This window comes from Strigops habroptila, chromosome 6 (assembly GCF_004027225.2).
Source record: "Strigops habroptila isolate Jane chromosome 6, bStrHab1.2.pri, whole genome shotgun sequence".
NCBI classification, from domain to species: domain Eukaryota; kingdom Metazoa; phylum Chordata; class Aves; order Psittaciformes; family Psittacidae; genus Strigops; species Strigops habroptila.
The window spans coordinates 63326367-63345586 of record NC_044282.2 but is presented as its reverse complement, the minus strand read 5'-3'; the positions used below and the strand labels follow the sequence as shown (position 1 = coordinate 63345586).

The window sequence follows — 19220 nt, the reverse complement described above, 5'->3', positions numbered from 1 at the left end:
GGACAGCAGCCACCCCCCAACAGACAGCCCAGTACCAATCAGGATCCATTTTAATCATCATTGCAGTGTGTAAACATCGGTTACTGTCCATTAATGCTCTGGTCGGTCTGAGCAGCAGAAGATACGTGGTTACAAGCCTAGATTACGCTGGAGTCTATGAGCGGGTTAGAGAAGGGGCTCTGCGCAGAGCCCCCCGGAGACAGTTTACTGCAGCCTGTCTCTGAGCAGAAACCTAAACGCTAATTTGGCATTACGGAGTCTCACGAGGGCCGCTCGGTGCCACCAGGCTGTGCCCAGCCTCCCAGGGCAGCTCCTGGCTGGGGAAGGGGCAGCTCTGCCCCCCCAGCGCTGGGCCAGGCTCCATGATGCTGCTCCAGGGCTCAGCCTGGGCACGCTGCTCGGGTTAGGCTGATGCCACCCTGGGAACAAGCCCTCTCCCAGCTGGAGCCAGCAGCAGGAGGAGTTCAGCTGCCCCCATCCCAAAGGCAGCGGAGGGCTGGGGGTGAGCTCCCCAGCCCAGGGGAGCAGGGAAAGGTGGATGTGGCAGGTGAGAGGCACGTTGATTGCAACCTGTCTGCAGGTCGTACATTCCTCAGCGAAGGCCCTCGGCGGGTGCTGTCCTAGGAAGGGGGGCACTACAGATCTTCATCGCCAATGCCCTCAAAGGCATAATTGCCATGGAAGTCATTAGCGCCCACATCATTAGCAGAGCTGGAGTGGCTGATTCCTCGCAGGCTGACAGAGGTGAGCTTGCTCTGTGGAGAGGGGAGATGTTAGGGAGGCTCCTTGCTCAGTCCAAAGGTGATGGCACCAGTGTGCCCGCACACAACTCACCGAGAGTTTGGCCATTGGCTCCCTGGAGGCATCAGGTGAGTCCTGTGGGGACAGTAGGGTCAGGCAGCACTGAGGTGGTGGGACATGCCACCCACCCTTCCCACATCTGCATCTGGTGTTCAAGCCCAGGTTGGACAGAGCCTTGAACCACGTGGTTTAGGGCAAGGTGTCCCTGCCCATGGCAGGGGGGTTGGAACTAGATGATCTTAAGGTCCTTTCCAACCCTTACAATTCTATGATTCTATTCTACGATTCTATCTCCCTGCACTCCTGGGACGAGGCCAGGCTGCCCTCTCTTCCCTCCCCAGTGAGTCTAGCTCCTGCAGATGAGTCCAGGTCCTCTCTCTCTTCCCAGGGCTGCAGGAGTGGGGCAGTGCAGCCTTGCTGTCCTCTGTGCTTGCCCCTACACTGCTGAGGGGACAGCAGCACCTCTGGGGGCAGTGTGCTCTGGTACCCAACACACAGCACAGCCCATGGTCACGCCTGTCTCCCCTACAGGGCTGCAGGATCCCACTCACCAGCAGCGGGGGGGATTTCACAGCTTGCTGGCTGTCTGAGCGCCGCAGGGCTCCATTCATGCGCCGGCGAAACATCTGCAGGGAAGGAGCTCAGCTCAGCCGCAGGGTCCCCATGGGCAGCTCTAGAGGTTAAGACAGCCCCTGGGGATCCTTCATCTGGCCTCATACTGAGGAGAGCAAGCAGGGCCCAGCCTAGACCCCAGGGAGTCAGAGGGGCAGAATGGGATGCCACCCCACAGACAACACTCGGCTCCAACCCTCACCTTCCTGATGCTGCCTCCAGACTTCTTCACCATCAACTCATCCACCATGGACTGCAGGCAGATGCTCAGCATGATGGCCTGCAAGGAGGACGTGTCATGAGGCTCCATGCACCCCATGGCTTTCCCAATGTGCCAAACCAAGCCCAAACCGGCCCTTTCCCTCACCCTGGTCCTTGTGCACAGCCAGCCTAGCACGCAGCCAGCCCTACCTGTGGACTGGTGATGGTGACCCACTGCAGCCGGTCCTTGCTCATTAGATACTCAAAAGCCAGCTCCAGCTTCACCTCAGACTTCCCGGGGCTGCTCCCCGAGGGACCATTGCTCATCGGCACCTGCAAGGGCACACGCTGAGGCCGGGAGCCTCCAGAAGGAAAGGAGCCATCTTCCCAAGCCCCTATGCTGACAGAGGGCAGGCTCCAGCCAGGCACTGGACACCCTGCCCACCTCCCACTGTTCCATCACCACCAGTCTCCTCAAATGTCCTCACACCCATGACCCCCTCAGCCCCAAAGCATGACTCAGCCCCTTCCCAGGGCAGCCGGGTGGAAGCAGGCAACACAGCCAGCACCTTTTCTGGGGAGAGCTGTCAGACCAGCCTGGCACAGCCAGGTCTCACCAGACCCGTCCCTGCTCCCCAGGGTCCCACAGGCATGTAGAACTCACCGAGGACGTGACCCGCCAGCACCGCATGCGTGTGACCTTGAAGCTGCCTTCCTTGATCTGCTCGTTGGGCAGCCGCACCTGGAAGTTGAGCTCGTTGTTGCCAGCACTGACGACTACATGGCATCCCTTCTCCGGGAAGTCAGTGACACAGGGGTCAAACTTGAGATAGCCATAGTACTTGAGGGTCTGGGCCAGGCGGATGAACTGCAGGGAAGAGCCAGTAAAGCTCAGCACAGGCTGCCACCCTCTCGACATACCTCCTGGGCCACTCAGCACCACAAGTTCACAGCAGAGCGGTGCCAGTCTGGTGCTGGGACTGCTCCAGTCACAGCGTTGTGCCCTCCCCTACCTCCTTCTTGGAGACTTTTTCCTGCAGGGACTTCAGCTGCCGGTGCTGTTCCTTGTTGACAAGGATCCATCCATGCTCAATGTCTGACACCGTCTACCAAGGAGCAGAAGCTGGTGAGCAGCTGAGCCCAGAGCCACTCAAGACCCCACATAGATGAGGCATGCAGTGTCCCTCCTCACCCAGCTGGGCCACACCGACGCTCACCTGTGCATACAGCAAGTTCAACCCCACACGATGCTCCATTACATCGTCATCATAGGAGGAGTCCCAGTAACTAGAAGAAAACCACATGGGTCAACCTATTCCCCATTCTCTAACAGCAACGGGGAGAAAAACATCCCTCATGTTGGGACAAGGCACTAGGCTGGCTCTCCGGCCAGCTCCCCCGGTAGCCATCAGGTGCCATGTCCCACTCCCCCTCTCAAGCAGCTGCCAGAGGCAGGAAGGGCTGTGTCTGGTGTCCTGAGTTCAGCTATAGCAGTCATTTTTCTCCTTCTTAGTAGCTGGTGCAGTGCTGTGTTTTTTTAACTTTCAGCCTGGGAACAACGCTGATAACAGTGATGTTTTTAGTTGTTGCTAAGTAATGTTTATTCCAACCAAGGACTTTCTCAGTCTCATGCTTTGCCAAGGAGGAGGGGAAGCCGGGAGGAAGCAAAGACAGGACACCTGACCCAAACTAGCCAAAGGGGTATTCCATACCACAGCACATCATGCCCAGTATATAAACCGGGGGGAGTTACCCGGAAGGCCCAGATCACTGCTCGGGTCGGGCTCGGTATCGGTCGGCGGGTGGTGAGCAATTGTATCCTCTCCCCTTGTTATTTCACTAATCATTATTATCACTGGTGGTAGCAGTAGTGGTTTTGTGTTATACCTTAGTTGCGGGACTGCTCTTATCTCAACCCGTGGGAGTTACATTTTTCCGATTCTCCTCCCCATCCCTCTGGGAGCGGGGGGAGGAAGGGGGGGAGTGAAAGTGGAAACAAGCCCAGTAGGGCAGTCCACCCACCTCGTGTCATGGCTGGGGATGCCCACGTGTGTTCCTGCAGGCCAAAGCACCCACAGATGGCAATGGCAGGAGGGGAGAGGTCCCTCTGCAGAGCACAGAGCCCCGACAACACCCAACTGCTCCAGCAGGTGCTGCCCCTCCGGCCCTGCCACTCACCTCTTGCGCAGGATGATCCTGAACTCGGGGTTGTGCAGGCTGGTGACGGACACGTACGGCAGCTCGAACTCCTGCAGCTTCCGCACGACTGCAGGGAAACAGCAGCTCAGCAGCAGCTCAGGGCAGCAGGAGCCCACCGGACCCCCGCCAGCCAAGGCACCCCAGGGGAGCCCGCTGGATCCGCACACCCAGGGCATGACCATGGGGTCCAAGTACACAGCTCTTGCACCAGGGCAGGATCCAGGGCAGACGTCCCAGTGCAGCCCTCATGGGGCTCCAGCATGCTCTACTCACAGGAGAAAGCTCCATCCTTGGTCTCTCTCACTAGGAAGAGGCTGAAGTAGCCAACCAGGTCATCTGGCAGATCCAGCTTGGAGGCCACAGCCTGGAAGCAAGAGCAGGAAGTCACCACTTCCCGCAGAGAGGCAGCCCTTCTACATCCTTACCCCGTGGCAGGATTAAGGCTGTGTGTGTTCTGGGGCCTCCCAACAGCAGGAAAGCAGCACCTCTGCTGTGCTAGGGGCCAGGGCAGGGGGGACAAGGGACAGGGAGGGGGGAATTACATCCACCATGAGGCAGCAGGGGGCTTCCTGACATCAGTCTGGGCACAGAGAGGGGCACAAACACATCAGCACAGCCTTTCCAGCTCTTCAGCCCCCAAGACAACCCTGCTCTGGGGTAGAGACGCAGCAGGGAGGGCCAGGGGCTGCCAGGCTGAGGCAGCTCCTGCATGTGTGAGAAGCCACAGAACTCAGCAGGAGGAGCTAGTCTTGCCCAGCACAAGAACTTTGGCACCTCAAGGACATCTTCTGTCTGGTCCGAGGTAAGGATGGTGACCTTGACCTTCTGGCCATTGGAAAGCAGCACTTCCAGCACTACCTCCTCTGTGGGTATCTGCTGCGTCTCCTGGAGAGAGAAACAGGACTGGTACCGCAGCCCCTCCACTGCTGACCGCCCTCCCAGTCCGAGGGCCCCAGCTCGCACCGCCTGGCCCCGGCAGTCAGCACTCACCCCCATGCAGGCTGCCCCAGCAGCCCACCACCTCCAGCAGCTCCTGCACCCTCACCTGCTGGGCTTTGCGCAGGAAGCTGTTGAAGGTCTCACTCCCTCCAAGTGTCGGGTCCTGCCGCACTGGAGGTGGAAGATGAGCAGGGGGTTAGCTGTTATGCGGGGAGGGGCAGGGACCAACAGTAATGCCTGTCTGCTCTGCAGCCACTCAGAGTTTGCACCCAGAGTATGTGCATGCTGCGTGTAGGGCATGCACATGGGCAGCCATGGACACCCCACAGGTGGAGGCACCAGAGGTCTCCACCTCTGCCAGGGCTCATATCCAGTGGACAAGGCCAGCTAATGCCAGAGTATGAAGATGGGCCACAGCAAACAGAGCAGTGCAGAGAAGGTGGTGCAGGTAGTACCTCAGTGCCCTGAGTGACCAACCAGGGGGCAGCCAACCCTGAGCTTACCCGCCTGCATGTATTTCTCCAGCTGTTCCCGTCTTTGCTCCACCTCTGCTGGGGTGAGTGTGAAGATCTTCTTTGGGGGAAAGGCTGGGACCACATTAGCACCATACTCTTTCCTTAACTGGGAAGAGAGCAGAGTGCCATGAGAGCCCCCAGGGAGATGGTGGCTACTCTAACCTCCCCACCACAGCTGATTTCCAGGGCCCTGGCAAGGTGAGTTTACAAGAACCCAGCCAGGACATCACAGGGCAGGAGAAAAGGCCTGTACCCAATGCCAAGGAACAGAACTATCCCCTGCCCAGGCCCACGGGCAGCATATGCCTGCTCGCAGCCAGCACAGCACCCGATGCTGTGGCTCTCACATGGTGCTGTCCTGCAGCACCCAAGAGCAGCCCACAGGACCCAGCACCCTGCCTGCCAAAAGCACAGCAGGCACTACAGTGCTGCCCACAGGATGGGTGGCAGCAGCTCCCACCACCACTGGAGGTGGCTCCCTACCTGCTCGTGCAGCCCCAGGAGCTGGCTGTAACGCACTCGGCAGTGCAACACCCCATTCACGTGGATGTTGTAGGCCTGTAGAGAGACACCAGTCAGACACTAGCATCCACCAGATCCACAGGCTACCCCAGGATGAAGGTCCTGCAGGGCCACAGCCCACGATGAGGCAATGCTCCTGAGAACACCACTGAGGGGCAGACAGGGCACCCCCAGCCTTCCCCTCCTGGCAGCAGAGCTCAGTCCCCGTCCTGGGAAGCTCCAGAACCCACCTTTTCCCCTCACATGCCATGTGCCAGTCTGGGCACCACTGCAGGAGCTGGGTTTGCCTTGCAGGCACCAGCCCCAGCCCCAAGGCACCAATCCCAGCATCATGCTGCCCACTGCCTGGACCCCCTCGAGAGGCTTCCCTGGAGCACACAGGTCAGCAGCGCTTCCCCTGCGGGGCTAGGGCCCTCTCTGGCTCTCAGGGGCAGCACCCAAATGGAGGTGGATGCATGCAACAAGCAGCCGCAGGTAGGCACAGCCATGGCCCCATGCACAGCCAGGACCTGGAAGAGCTTTGTCAGCAGCCAAGGGCTATGTTAGCAAGCAAGGACAGATCAAACACCCAGAACTTGCACAGAAGAGTACAATACACCACTGGAAAGTTTCTGTGTGCTGCTCTTCCGAAGGCGAGTCAGAGTTGGTGCAGACATGCAGCCCTGGGGATATGGTCAAAACCAGTCAGGAAGTAGAAGCACATCCAAGAGGTGTGCCCGACAGACGCCAGGAAGGGGTAATCCTGCAGCTGCCCAGACACAGGAAGAGTACAGAGCCACAATGCAGCCCCATGGACACGGCTGTTCCCCAAGTCAGCAGGCAAGGATACCCCTCCATGCTCCCAGTAGCAAGGAGAGGTGGCAGCTCTCCATTCTGCAAGCCCCAAACACATTTGGAGAAGCAAGCAGGGTAACACGGTGGCCAGCACAGCAACCTAGGCTGCACTCAGGCCAGCGGAGGGGAGCCTGATGTCCAGCTGCACAGAGCTGCATGGTCAAGACATCCCCACTGCCAAAGGCTGCAGGCTTGGGCTTGCTCCAGCACCTCCCAGGGTGCATGGCCACAGCCAGCCCTCACCACAGGGCAACGGATTCTTTCATCATGTGCTGCCTGTCCACCCTGGGGCCACCACAACATGCCCCAGCACTACGGGTTGCCTGAAAGCGTAAGAGCTGCTGCAGAGAGCTCAGCAGGACATGCCCCTCAGCCAAGGGGAGAGGATGGAAACCCTCTGGGACAGCTCTGCCCCAGCCAGCACCAGCCCAGCCACAGCTTGCTTCTCCCTACACGGACACTACAGTGTTGGGGAGGCAACTGCCCCAGCTGCAGGGGATCCCATGAAGCTAGTCCCTGGCTGCTGCCTCCCAGTGTTTCCCTGCCCTGGGTCAGCTCTCCACTGTCACTGCAGGCAGAGCACGGCAGAGCTGCACAGGGCCCAGTGACTCTGTGCCCCAGGTCCCAGGCACCCCGCCACAGGCAGCATCCTCCAAGGCGACACTGCTATTCCTCTCAGTGCCAGAGCAGGTCCTGCCATCCCCAGAGCGGTGTTTGGGAGGGCAGGAGGACTGCATCACAGGGGATGGAGACGTGCCTCCAGCCAGTGACTGCACCCCAGGCACGTACCTCCCATGGCTGTTTCACTCACTGGAAGCCCCAAGCACCCTCCTGCTCCTGACAACTGAGGCTGCCCAGGGTCAGCAGAGACACCTGCCCAGGCCATGCTGGCCCTGCACACACTGGAGCTCACACTGGCTTCTCACACCATCTCTGTGGGGTCACCAGCTCCTGCCCAGACTCAGGGCTGCAAAGGAGCTCTCCTCTGACACTGGGAACATCACCTGAGGGCAAAGTGCAGAGTGCTCCTGCAGGCCTTGTACAACCACAGCTGCCTGTGCATCACAAGGCAGCTTCACAGCCCTTCCCGCAGCTAACAACCACCCTGTGTGACCCCGACACACCACCTCCTGCTGCCGAGAGCACCGGGGAGATCTCCCAGAGAGGGATCTCGGCAAAAGGGGCAGGCGAGTGACCCCCATGTTGGCAGCCGCGGGGCCAAGGAGCCCACAGCCACCCGCCCGTACCCCCAGCGAGAAACTGCGGGCCTGGACCCGGCCCCTGCGGCCGCACCACCGCGCAGTCCGGGAGGGTCAGCCCGCCGCAATGTCCCTCCGCTGACGGGGAGACCGGCTCCGGAGGAGGTGCCAAGCCGGAGGGCGTTCACGGCGCGCCGAGCAAAACAGGAAGCCGGGACGGATGGACGGGCTGGCGGGCCAGGATGAGCCGGGCCCCGGGACGGGATGCGGCCGCCGCCCGCTGTCCTACCCCCCGCCCCGCAGCGCACCGGCACTGGCCCCGTCTCTCCCGGTCCTGGGGCGCCGAGGCGGCGCGGCCGGGGAGCGGAGCGCCGGCTGGGGATGGCGGCCCCGGCCCGCACAAGGCGACCCCCGACCGGCGTCGGGGCTACGGGCCCGCACAGCCCCACCGGGCAGCGACCGCCCCGTAACGCCGGACTCAGACCCGGCCCTACTGGCCCAGGGGTCGCCGCCCCGCTCCGCCCCGCACCCACGGGACAGCTCCGCGCCGGCCCCGCTCACCACGTAGGCGGCGCCGCCGTCGCCGGCGCGGGTCTCGGTCTCGGGGATGGAGAAGTGCATGGCGGGGCCGGGACGGGCCGGGTCGCGCGCCCCCGCTACCTGCCGCGCGCCGCCATGTCGGAGCCCGGCGCTCCCCGGTACCGCCCCGCGGGGCCCCCGCGATGGCGCGGCCGGCGGAACACGCCCGCCGGGGCCGGCCCCGCTCCGCCCCGCTCCGCCCCGCAGGAGCCCGGGGGCAGCCCAGCGCCTGGTGCCGGCAGCGTCCCAGCGACACCGGGCGGGGCTGCCGCTCTGCTCCGGTGCCGAGTGGGGTCCCGGAGCGGGACAGACCCGGGGCGGGGGGAGCGCCCCGGTAAAGGGAACAGCCCCCACCGCGGCTACAGCGTGGCGTCACCACGCTTCATGCGGGGGACCGCTGACGTCACGGCAAGTCCCGCCGGCAGGGGGCGCCGCCGGCGGCTGAGGAGGCGCCATGGCGGAGCGGGCTGCGGCGCGGGGTGAGTGCGGGACCGGACCGGACCCGGGGGGCGGCGGGACCGCGGCACCGGCACCCGCCCGGCGCCGCTCACGCTTCTCCTCCTTCTAGGTGCGGGCCCCGAAGCAGCCGCGCCGGAGGGACCGCAGGTGAGCAGGGCCGGGACCGGCGTGGTGCTGGGAGGGCGTGGGGGACGCGGGCTGCCTGACCGTCTGTGCCCGCAGGCCACGGAGCTCTCCCGGGAGGAGAAGCTGCAGCTGCGGAAGGAGAAGAAACAGCAGAAGAAGAAGAAAAGGAGCGAGAAGGGGCCGGCGGCGGAGACCCCGGAGCTGGGGCCGCCCTCCGAGGCAGGGCAGCCGCAGGGTGAGGACTCCCTTTCCCCCGCCAGCCCTCCCCACACCTCGAACACGGGCAGCCCTTTGCGAGGCCCCGGTGGCCTCCAGGGCCTGGAACGCATGGGCTGGAACAGCCTGACCCAGAAGAGTCCTCCAGTTACAGGAGGCTGCAGCAGGACCTCCCTGCACCCAAGCCCTGGGCCTCGCTACCTCAAGTGCCTGCGTGCTTGCAGGGCCTGGGATGCAGAGAGGACACTCCCCTCCCTTCATGGACAAGGGGCTGGCCTGGTGGTCCCATGTCAGCTGCGCAGGGGTTGTGGCAAGGTGCTGGACAATGTGGGGTGTATTCCTATCTGCTCCTCCCAACACAGACCCTTGCACAGAGGAGGGTCTCCCTGCCACAGGCTGCCCCACATTCTGGGCTACACCTCACAGTGATTGAGGCTGGGCACTGACTTCCCTCTTCCATCTCCTGCAGTAGCTGCTCACCCCACATCCCCCCCAGCCTTGGCTGATGGCCCCAACGATGGTGAGAAGCCTGCAGGGGGCAAGAGCAAAGCTGAGCTGCGAGCAGAGCGCCGCGCCAAGCAGGAGGCTGAGCGGGCCCAGAAGCAGGCCAAGAAAGCGGAGCTGAGCCAGGCAGCCACAGCAGCCAAGCCCAGGCTGACCCCCACCGAGCCCCAGTCCGGTAAAGCCATTGTCACCACAGGGTGGAGACGGTGGGTAAGCAGGGAGGGAAGGAGTCTGGGGTGGGCAACCAACCCTTCCGTAGTGCTGTGGGCACTGCCATGCCATGTGTTCCCTGAGTTTTGGAGGAGTATGGCTGGGCTGGGGCTGCACCAGGCTGGCACCACCTCACACCACCCTCCCCGCTACCCTCACAGTGGTAAAGCGGCTGCCGGAGCACGTGCAGATGGATGATCCTGCTGCCCAGAGGAAACTGGCCAAAAAGCTGGAACGGCAGCAGGTAGGAGGAAGGCTGGGTAACAAGCTGCGTGCTTCAGGGCAGACATGCTGCAGGTGTGCATGGTGGGGGTCAGGCTATGCATGTGGTAGGACTAGAGTCTGCTCTCTGCTGGGCAAAGGGGGCCTCTGGAGTGCTGCGAGTGAGCGCTGGGTGCGATCGGTGGTGCTGGAGCGAGCAGCGCTGTATGGCGGCTTTGGCTAAGTCATCATCAACGCTGTTTGGCTACAGGTACCTCTGAGGCAGGACTATGGCACCAAGGTCAACCTGTTCTCCCACTTGCACCAGTACAGCCGGAAAAAGCCACTGACACAGCAGATGAGGTACGTGGCCTCCCCAGCCCAGGCCCCTGGCAATCATTTGGCTCTGTTTCGGCTGGCATGGCTGCAAAATGGCTGCAGTGAAGGGGTATCGTGGCCCTGCATGTGGGATAGGCTTGATGAGGTGGTAGGGGACCCTTTTTGCTTGTTTGAGGAGCAGTGGCTAGGGCAGCCAGATGTCCTGCCTGTGAGGTGAGGAGAGCTGCCCTCGGGCAGTGCAGGGCCACAGGAGAGGGTGCTGTGGGCTTAGCCTGACTCCTCAGGTCGCAGAGCAAATAGGGGCTGTCTTGGGACACCCCTCAGGGTGTTTGTCTGGAGGCCTAGCAATAGGTTGGTTGTTCCTGGGCTGTAGAGGATCCCTGCTGGCAGCTCTCTCATATTTGTCTCTGCAGCATTCCCTCCACTGTAATTCACCCGGCTGTGGTGCGCCTCGGCCTCCAGTACTCCCAGGGCATCATCAATGGCTCCAATGCCCGTTGCATCGCCCTGCTGGAAGTCTTCAAACAGGTATGTGAGCAGCTACCTGTGCCCACCAGGCAGTGGGGCGTTGCACCAGGCACAGGCATCTCTTCCTGTTCCCTGACTATTGAGGCTATATCGGTGCTTGGTCATCTTCAGCCTCTTCCTTCTGACTGTTCCCAGGACTGGGCCCTGCTGGTATCCCGTTCTGGTGTTACCACTGCAAATTTGAGTTCCTGGAGCACCCCTTTACCCCACTGTGAAAGTGTGTCAAGCTGTGCAGTACACATTCCTGGCTGGTCTGCAGCATGTTGTGTGAGGGTGGTTGCATGCCTTGCCTAGCCAGAAGGGATAGGTGCCCTGAGCTCACGCTCTCTTCCTTCTTGTCTTAGCTGATCCGGGATTACTCAACTCCCCCCAATGAGGAGCTGTCAAGGGACCTAGTGGCCAAGCTGAAGCCACACATCAGGTGAGGGCTCCTGGTCCTGAAGCGGAGGAACTGAAGCTGCACTGAGTGTGGTCCATTCATCGCCTCTCTGACTTGGTGTCCACCCAAACTTGGGCTCACTTTACTAGGGCTTTGGATTCTACCTCCCAGACCACCATCCCCAGCCCACCTGCACCCTCCCTCTTCCTGTGCTGTGCTTCAGGCTGCTCTGGAGCTAAGCACATTTCCTCTCTGCAGCTTCCTGAACCAGTGCCGGCCCCTTTCAGCCAGCATGGGCAATGCCATTAAGTTCCTTAAGAAAGAGATTTCATGCCTACCCGACACCCTGCGAGAGGAAGAGGTGAGTGGCTTCTTGTGCGCAGCAGGCACCAGGATGGTGTTTTACTGACAGTGTCAGTGAAGTCACAGGTGAAGAAAAATATGGTTTTTCAGTGCTCAGCCAGGTCCCATGCGAAAAGTTCCCCAGGAGCCTGCTGGCTGTGGAGCAAGGGGCAGGGGGCTGGTGAACATCAGGAGAACCCCTAAGGCTGCATGGCTGCTGGGCTCAGAGGAGTCAAGCTGGAGAGTCTGAGCAGTAAAATCTCCATGGGGTGACCAGAGCAATTGATCCAGGAGGTGCAGGGGAGACAATGGGCAGGGCTGGGGAGGGGCTTGATGGCAGCTCAAACACATGGTGAGGCATCATGGTCTGCTGGGAGGCTTGTGCTGGGTCAGGAGTGATCCCATATGTTCTGCAGAACTCTTGTTCCAGGGGAAGCTGCCATTCAGCAAACAGTCTGGCTGGGAGCAGGGCAGGGCTGAGCCCACAGCCCTGCCAGGCTGTAAGGGACGACAGAGTGTCCATGGTGTGGAGAGGCTGTGCTGTACATGATGGCACTTGTTTCCCCAGGCAAAAGAGAAGCTGCAGGACACTATCGACAAATATCTGCGGGAGAAGATTCTTCTGGCAGCTGAAGCCATTTCAAGGTCTGCCTTTGAGAAGATAAATGACAACGATGTGATCCTGGTGTATGGATGGTAAGAGGAGAGCCAGGGCAGCCAGGCCAGCGTGTGGGAAAAGGAAACCTGAATGAACACGGGAAGCTCTTGCAAAAGCAGTGTTTAAAGGGTGGAAAAGTTGGCGTTGCCCAGGCCAGAGGAAGGGGTTGTGGCTCTGGGTCCAGCAACCAGAAATAAAACAAGCAGGAAGCGGGCAGTGAGGGGCTGTACAAGGGTGTCAGGACAGAGCAGAGCATGGCCTGGGATCCGCACTTGCTCACTGGACATGAATGTGTTGTTAGTGCTTTAGAAAAAGCAGAGAGCTCATTGTGACTGTCCTGGCAGACAGGCAGGCTGATGAGCTCACGTCACGAGGTGGTGACAGAGCACTTTCTGCTTGGCAGCTGCCAAGGGGAATGCTAAATGGTGTCTGCGGGGTGCAGCGGACCGTGCTGGCAAGGCTGACTGTGAGCAGGTGTCCCTGGAGGGCCCCGCTGTGGAGGATTGTGTCCTGCTCATGTGGTTTCTGCTTTCTCCGTATGCTGGGACAGGTTGGATGGTGGAAGCACGGGAGCCCTCGGACTCATTTGAGGAATGAACGGGAGGGTCTGATCAAGTAGACTTATACCAGCCTATACTGATTAATGTAGTTGCATCAGTGCTTCGGACATGGTTTGTGAATGCCTGAGTTTGCCCTGCCTGCTGTTGCGGCTAACCCAGGCCCACCAGCCTGTAGCGTTACAGTGGTGGGTGACACTGTAACGTCAGATTGTGCTGAGAAGTGCCTGACAGAGGCCTAAAGCCATCACTGTCAGCAAAGCCTGTACAAAAGGCTTGTCCGTGTGTCTTTGCTGTTCCTGTTCAGAGCTCAGCACTCTCCTCTGTTTGCGTGCATCCAGTGTTAAGTGTTTTAAGAAACCCAGATTCACCACTTCTTCAATACAGGGCACCTACAGAGCAGTTGTGCACATTAACTGGCATTTTAAACAGACTGTAGCAGTGTCAGATGTCAGGAAGCAGAAACAGGGAAGCTCATTCTTCCTTTGAGGGACTGTCCCAGAAGGTAGAGGTGGGAAAAGGAACCAGAGATCACTGTGGCAAAAGAGTCCAGGTGTGATGTGCCTCCTGGGTCATCAGCAAGGAAGGAGCAGGAGGCCAGTGTGGGACTGAAGCATTCTGAGAGGAAAACTTCGAGAGGGTTTGGAGGGGGAAGAGTCCCCCACTGTGGTCACAGACAAGTGGAGGTCAGTGCTGCTTCCAGGGAGGACTGAGACATCACTTTTCCCAGGGAGTAATTCTCTGTGCAAAGACAGGGAGAGGGATCTTGGAAGCAGTGTAGCAGGAGAGTGTCTGGAAGAGGCAGCACTTGTAATGACGAGTGTGGACACCAGCTCTGCCTGGACTCGTCTCCAGGCAGCACTAGCCCATCAGGGTCTAGGAGGGAGCCCAACTCCTGCCCTAGGTAAGGGAGACATTGCTCTGCTTGGACTGGATGTGCCCGGGGAGCTGCTGAGGCAGCTGGTGCCTGGCAGTGCCTGCTCCGCTGCAGCTGCTGGCAACCAGCCCCTGCTTTGGGTGCCTGTCAGGACTGTCCCCTTGGCGAGACCCCATACTGACACTCAGGAAATCTCCTGCCCAGCCAGCACCTGATGGGTCCCACCCTGGAGCCCGCACCATGGAAAGCCTCTGGGCATGGGGCTACACTTGTGGGCAGTGATGGCAGTGTGGGGCAGCTGCATGGGCCGGGCGAGACCTTTTTAACTGGTGTCCATCAGCTCTTCCCTTGTGAACCGCACGCTGTGCGACGCCCACGTGAAGAAGGGCCGAGCCTTCCGCGTGATCGTGGTGGACAGCCGGCCGCGGCTGGAAGGCCGGGAGACGCTGCGGCGGCTGGTGCGTAAGGGCATTCACTGTACCTACGTGATGATCAACGCCATCTCCTATGTGCTGCCTGAGGTGAGGAGCAGAGTGAGGCTGTGCTGAGGGCAGTGGTGGGCACAGGGGAGGCTGCAGGGTGATGAAAGGTGCCAACAGATCCCTGTGCTTCCCTGACAGGTATCCAAAGTACTGCTGGGAGCCCATGCACTCCTGGCCAACGGCTCTGTTATGTCCCGAGTGGGGACATCCCAGATAGCACTGGTCTCCAAGGCTTACAACGTACCTGTCCTGGTGTGCTGCGAGACCTACAAGTTCTGCGAGCGAGTGCAGACGGATTCTTTTGTCTCCAATGAGCTTGGTATGGCTTCTGTCTGCTTCCTCCCACCTGAGACCTGCTCCCACTGCTGGCTAGGATGGGCTGCTCTGTCCTGCCCTTCCCCTTCCCAGGCCTCTCAGAAGAAGGGTGGCCTGGCAGGCAGCAGTGGTGTGTGCTCCCAGGGCAGGATGGAAAAGTGCTGTCCCTGATCCTACTGCCTGTTCTTCTCTCCACAGATGATCCCGATGATCTGATCTTGCTCCGGAAGGGCCAGGCCCAGCTGGGTGGCTGGGCAGAGAATAAGTCCCTGCGCCTCCTCAACCTGGTCTATGATGTGACACCACCTGATCTGGTGGATCTGGTCATCACGGACTTGGGCATGATCCCCTGCACCTCGGTGCCTGTTGTCCTGCGGGTCAAGAACGTGGATCAGTAGTAGGGGCAACAGCATGGACACTAATAAACCAGGCCGCACAATATACCTTGTCTGCTTTCTGTGGTGTGGCAGGAGCCCTGATGCCCAATGTCACCACAGGCTCAGCTCTGCATGGTCCTGGGAGATGCTGGCACTTCTGCCCAGTTCTGCCTGACCCCATTCCTGCCACTCCAGCATGCAGCAGCGAAGGATCTTCCCTGTCCTGGAGCCCCTCCTCTGGGACATGAGAGAAATGGTGACGTGGTGACAGCCCCTAGCTCACATCTTGGGCTGTCATTCCAGCATTCACTCAAGATGCAGGAAAGCCTAGAGCCTGGCGCGTTTGACCCTGTAGCACCGTGAGGGGGTCAGAGCTGCTCCTGGTGCAAGGTCCAGCCTGAGCAGAAGCTAGGGGTTCTGGTACAGGGAAGGGGGTCTCCTGCCTTGTTCTGCAGCATTTCCATGCCTTTCTGGTACGCTAAAATCGGTGCTCATCCCAGCTCCTGGCAGGGATTGCTGTGGAGTGTCTGCTTATCCCAGAGCTTATTGCTGCCAGTGCATGTTTCTAGCCCTGGTGGGGTGCTTGTGATTCTGCCCTGTGCAGAAAAAGGGGGGATTTATACTCCAGTGTCACATGTCTTTGCTGCCAAGTGCTGTGGCCCACGGGAACCGAGGCCGGGGCGATGCGAGCGGAGGCCGCGGAACGGCGCTGAGAGCACCGGGGAGGGAGACAGGACGGAGCCGCGGGGCGGGGCCCGGGGGGGGGTGGGCGTGTCCATGCAAACGACCACCGCGAGGCGTCACGGGATACCCGCCACGCGCAACCAGCCCGGTGGGCTCCGCGCACGCGGGCACTGAAGGGGCGCGCGGCGTCGGGAGAAGGCGGGGTGCGGAGCGCGCGACGGTGCGGGGCGCGTGTCGGGAGCGGCGCGTGGAGTGTCCGTGAGGTGTGTGTGTGTTTTGCGTCGTGTGCAGGTGTCGGGTGGGATAAGTGTCATACTTACCTGGCAGGCGAGACACCATGATCAGGCAGGTGGTTTTCCCAGGGCGAGGCTCATCCCTTGCACTCCGGGGGTGCTGACCCCTGCGATTTCCCCAAATGCGGGAAACTCGACTGCATAATTTGTGGTAGTGGGGGACTGCGTTCGCGCTCTCCCCTGGCTTAATTAGTGAAAAGATAGACTTTTGATCAAGCTGGGAAAGAAGTTGTTACCCGAAGGTCGTGCTAGGCGGTCCTCTGAGCAAAACATTCCAGCGCGGTCCGAGGGGTCTAGCAGCCGCGCAGGGCCGGTTCGGTGCCGCACTGTGGCTAAGACGGGAGTTGACGGGCCGGCTACTGCACACGCTCGCTTTCCCCCTCGGGCCGGGGCTGCGCCCGAGCGTTCGCTTCCCCCCGCCTTAAGACGGGGTCGAGGGGAGCGGAGCCCTCACTGGCTCGCGGGGCTCCGAGGGTGCCGGTGCCGCGGTGCCCGGAACTGAACACAGGATTCGAGGTGCAGCTTCACCAGTGCCGAGTACAGGGGGATGATCACTGCCCTGGCCCTGCTGGCCACGCTATTGCTGATACAGGCCAGGATGCCGGTGACCGCCTTGGCACAAGCTCGTTTACGTTCAGCAGCCGTCAATCAGCACCCCCAGGTCCTTTTCAGCAGCTTTCCAGCCACTCTTCCCCAGGCCTGTAGCGTTGCAAAACCAGAAGCGAGGTTTTTGTGGTGTGTTTGATGGCGCAAGCCTTGGGTATGCTGACACGTTATACAGGTGGGTTACTGGTTTTGTTTTGTGATCTGGATGGACTGAGTCGGTGGGCTGTGGTCAACGATGGGAGGTTCAACAAGGCAAAGTGCCGAGTCGTGCACTTGGGCCACAACAACCCCATGTACCTGGCCTGTATCAGCAATAGCGTGGCCAGCAGAGCCAGGGCAGTGATCATCCCCCTGTACTCGGCACTGGTGAGGCTGCACCTCGAATCCTGTGTTCAGTTCCGGGCACCGCGGCACCGGCACCCTCGGAGCCCCGCGAGCCAGGGAGGGCTCCGCTCCCCTCGACCCCGTCTTAAGGCGGGGGGAAGCGAACGCTCGGGCGCAGCCCCGGCCCGAGGGGGAAAGGGAGCGTGTGCAGTAGCCGGCCCGTCAACTCCCGTCTTAGCCACAGTGCGGCACCGAACCGGCCCTGCGCGGCTGCTAGACCCCTCGGACCGCGCTGGAATGTTTTGCTCAGAGGACCGCCTAGCACGACCTTCGGGTAACAACTTCTTTCCCAGCTTGATCAAAAGTCTATCTTTTCACTAATTAAGCCAGGGGAGAGCGCGAACGCAGTCCCCCACTACCACAAATTATGCAGTCGAGTTTCCCGCATTTGGGGAAATCGCAGGGGTCAGCACACCCGGAGTGCAAGGGATGAGCCTCGCCCTGGGAAAACCACCTGCCTGATCATGGTGTCTCCCCTGCCAGGTAAGTATGACACTTATCCCACCCGACACCTGCACACGACGCAAAACACACACACACCTCACGGACACTCCACGCGCCGCTCCCGACACGCGCCCCGCACCGTCGCGCGCTCCGCACCCCGCCTTCTCCCGACGCCGCGCGCCCCTTCAGTGCCCGCGTGCGCGGAGCCCACCGGGCTGGTTGCGCGTGGCGGGTATCCCGTGACGCCTCGCGGTGGTCGTTTGCATGGACACGCCCACCCCCCCCGGGCCCCGCCCCGCGGCTCCGTCCTGTCTCGTCTCGTTTCCCCTCCCCGGTGCTCTCAGCGCCGTTCCGCGGCCTCCGCTGGCACCGCCCCGGCCTCGTTCCGGCCTCTCGCCACCGTTAACGAGCCGGGCCACACCCGGTTCTTACCCGGCCGCCAGCGCCTGGAGCTGTTCCCACTTGTTTCTCCCCAGACGTTACAAGCCATGTCTCAAGTTTGCCCCTAGTTTTCCTCAAGGCTGCTTCATGGCTCTGGCCTCGCTCCACAAGTGCAGCACGTGCCGCTCTCCCACACCGCCAGCCCTCGAGCAGCCGGCACGTCCCCAGAACAGCTCTGCTCTGTGGTGCCGGGGGTCTTCTCCCTGTGCCCGTGGGGCTGGAGCAGTGTCACCAGCAGCACCCACCTGCTCCCACAGTCGTGGTGAGTTCCACCGGCCATGCCCAGGCACCAGGCCAGGGATCAGGGAGGTCTGTGTGTGCAGAGCTTGAGGGCTCGAGGATTATCAGCCTGGAGCACTGGAGCCGGTGTGGCTGGGGTGCTGCAAGCACTGCGATTCCCAGCGCCTCGCCTTCCCCAGAGAATATGCCCCACTGCTGCCATGGCACTGTGTGCCCCTAGTCTGTCTCTTCTGCAGGCACCTGCTCCTCCCATGCTGCTGTCAGCGCCCAGACCCCATGGTTCTAGCACCGGGGGTCGCTGTCTGTGAACGCTTTTCCTATCCGCCCTGTACATGCTGTGGTGTTGACCTGTACCAGAGCCTAGCCCAGCACCACCCAGTGGGGGCTGCCCAGCTACCGGAGCCCAGCCCGATGTCTGGGGACGCGGCTCCCTCTTTCTCCTCTGCAGGATCTGCCTGCACCGGAGCTGAGCTCGTGTCCCTGAGATGCCCCGAGCACTGCTGGACACATCTTCCCACACACACACCCCGGCTCCAGGCCGATCCCGCTCGGCTCTGACAGACCGAGCCCGGCGCCGGGCGGTACCTGTTCCGGTGCCGGTCCCGGTCTCGGTGCCGATCGCGGTCCCGGTGCGGGCGGGCAGCGGGAACCACCGGGCCGCGGTATCGGAAAGGCCGTGGGCAGCGAGTGGCGACTGCTGTCAAACCTGCACGGGGTGCCTCGGCGAGAGAGGGGCGGGGCCCGCGGGGTGTGGGCGTGTCCATGCAAACGAGCAGCGCGAGGCATCACGGGATACCCGCCACGCGCAACCAGCCCGGTGGGCTCCGCGCACGCGGGCACTGAAGGGGCGCGCGGCGTCGGGAGAAGGCGGGGTGCGGAGCGCGCGACGGTGCGGGGCGCGTGTCGGGAGCGGCGCGTGGCGTGTCCGTGAGGTGTGTGTGTGTTTTGCGTCGTGTGCAGGTGTCGGGTGGGATAAGTGTCATACTTACCTGGCAGGGGAGACACCATGATCAGGCAGGTGGTTTTCCCAGGGCGAGGCTCATCCCTTGCACTCCGGGTGTGCTGACCCCTGCGATTTCCCCAAATGCGGGAAACTCGACTGCATAATTTGTGGTAGTGGGGGACTGCGTTTGCGCTCTCCTCTGACATCTTTTGTT

The 19220-nt window shown here is 61.3% G+C and overlaps 2 protein-coding genes and 3 non-coding genes across 7 annotated transcripts; 3 read left to right on the top strand and 2 right to left on the bottom strand.

Annotated features, from left to right (window-relative positions):
• Positions 1-32: 32 nt before the first annotated feature.
• Positions 33-8758, bottom strand: SNX17 (sorting nexin 17). Of its 2 annotated transcripts, XM_030490465.1 has the most exons (15): positions 8384-8758; positions 5751-5825; positions 5256-5373; positions 4859-4923; positions 4588-4698; positions 4087-4177; positions 3793-3880; positions 2832-2901; positions 2628-2720; positions 2279-2482; positions 1825-1947; positions 1616-1693; positions 1353-1427; positions 835-876; positions 33-755 (listed from the first exon to the last, which is right to left on the bottom strand). In XM_030490465.1, exons 1-15 carry the CDS (start codon positions 8441-8443, stop codon positions 636-638), a joined length of 1413 nt encoding a protein of 470 aa, XP_030346325.1. In that variant the 5' UTR covers positions 8444-8758; the 3' UTR covers positions 33-635. The 2 variants fall into 2 exon arrangements, with proteins under 2 accessions (XP_030346325.1, XP_030346326.1); XM_030490466.1 differs by lacking the exon at positions 4588-4698 and having other exon boundaries at positions 8384-8466.
• On the top strand, positions 8478-15035 carry EIF2B4 (eukaryotic translation initiation factor 2B subunit delta). Of its 2 annotated transcripts, none has more exons than XM_030490460.1 (13): positions 8478-8735; positions 8970-9007; positions 9083-9221; positions 9672-9881; positions 10078-10160; positions 10389-10480; positions 10870-10984; positions 11329-11405; positions 11622-11724; positions 12274-12401; positions 14138-14318; positions 14418-14598; positions 14793-15035. In XM_030490460.1, exons 1-13 carry the CDS (start codon positions 8498-8500, stop codon positions 14990-14992), a joined length of 1785 nt encoding a protein of 594 aa, XP_030346320.1. In that variant the 5' UTR covers positions 8478-8497; the 3' UTR covers positions 14993-15035. The 2 variants fall into 2 exon arrangements, with proteins under 2 accessions (XP_030346320.1, XP_030346318.1); XM_030490458.1 differs by having other exon boundaries at positions 8596-8880.
• A 932-nt stretch (positions 15036-15967) lies between these two features.
• LOC115610156 lies at positions 15968-16131 on the top strand. The gene has a single exon (XR_003992132.1). It is a non-coding gene; the product is annotated as a U1 spliceosomal RNA (small nuclear RNA).
• A 1134-nt stretch (positions 16132-17265) lies between these two features.
• On the bottom strand, positions 17266-17429 carry LOC115610152. The gene has a single exon (XR_003992128.1). It is a non-coding gene; the product is annotated as a U1 spliceosomal RNA (small nuclear RNA).
• Positions 17430-19044: 1615 nt separating this feature from the next.
• LOC115610154 lies at positions 19045-19208 on the top strand. Its single transcript, XR_003992130.1, has one exon. It is a non-coding gene; the product is annotated as a U1 spliceosomal RNA (small nuclear RNA).
• The last annotated feature ends 12 nt before the right edge of the window (positions 19209-19220 follow it).

Excerpts from the sequence above, each read along its gene's own strand:
- SNX17 (XM_030490465.1), bottom strand. The coding sequence starts at position 8,443 with ATGCACTTCTCCATCCCCGAGACCGAGACCCGCGCCGGCGACGGCGGC. Across the intron at positions 5,826-8,383 it reads ACGGCGGCGCCGCCTACGTG|GCCTACAACATCCACGTGAA; the intron begins GTGAGCGGGGCC and ends GTCTCTCTACAG. Across the intron at positions 1,948-2,278 it reads GCTGGCGGGTCACGTCCTCG|GTGCCGATGAGCAATGGTCC; the intron begins GTGAGTTCTACA and ends GTGCCCTTGCAG.
- EIF2B4 (XM_030490460.1), top strand. The coding sequence starts at position 8,498 with ATGTCGGAGCCCGGCGCTCCCCGGTACCGCCCCGCGGGGCCCCCGCGA. Across the intron at positions 11,406-11,621 it reads AAGCTGAAGCCACACATCAG|CTTCCTGAACCAGTGCCGGC; the intron begins GTGAGGGCTCCT and ends TCCTCTCTGCAG. Across the intron at positions 12,402-14,137 it reads GTGATCCTGGTGTATGGATG|CTCTTCCCTTGTGAACCGCA; the intron begins GTAAGAGGAGAG and ends GGTGTCCATCAG.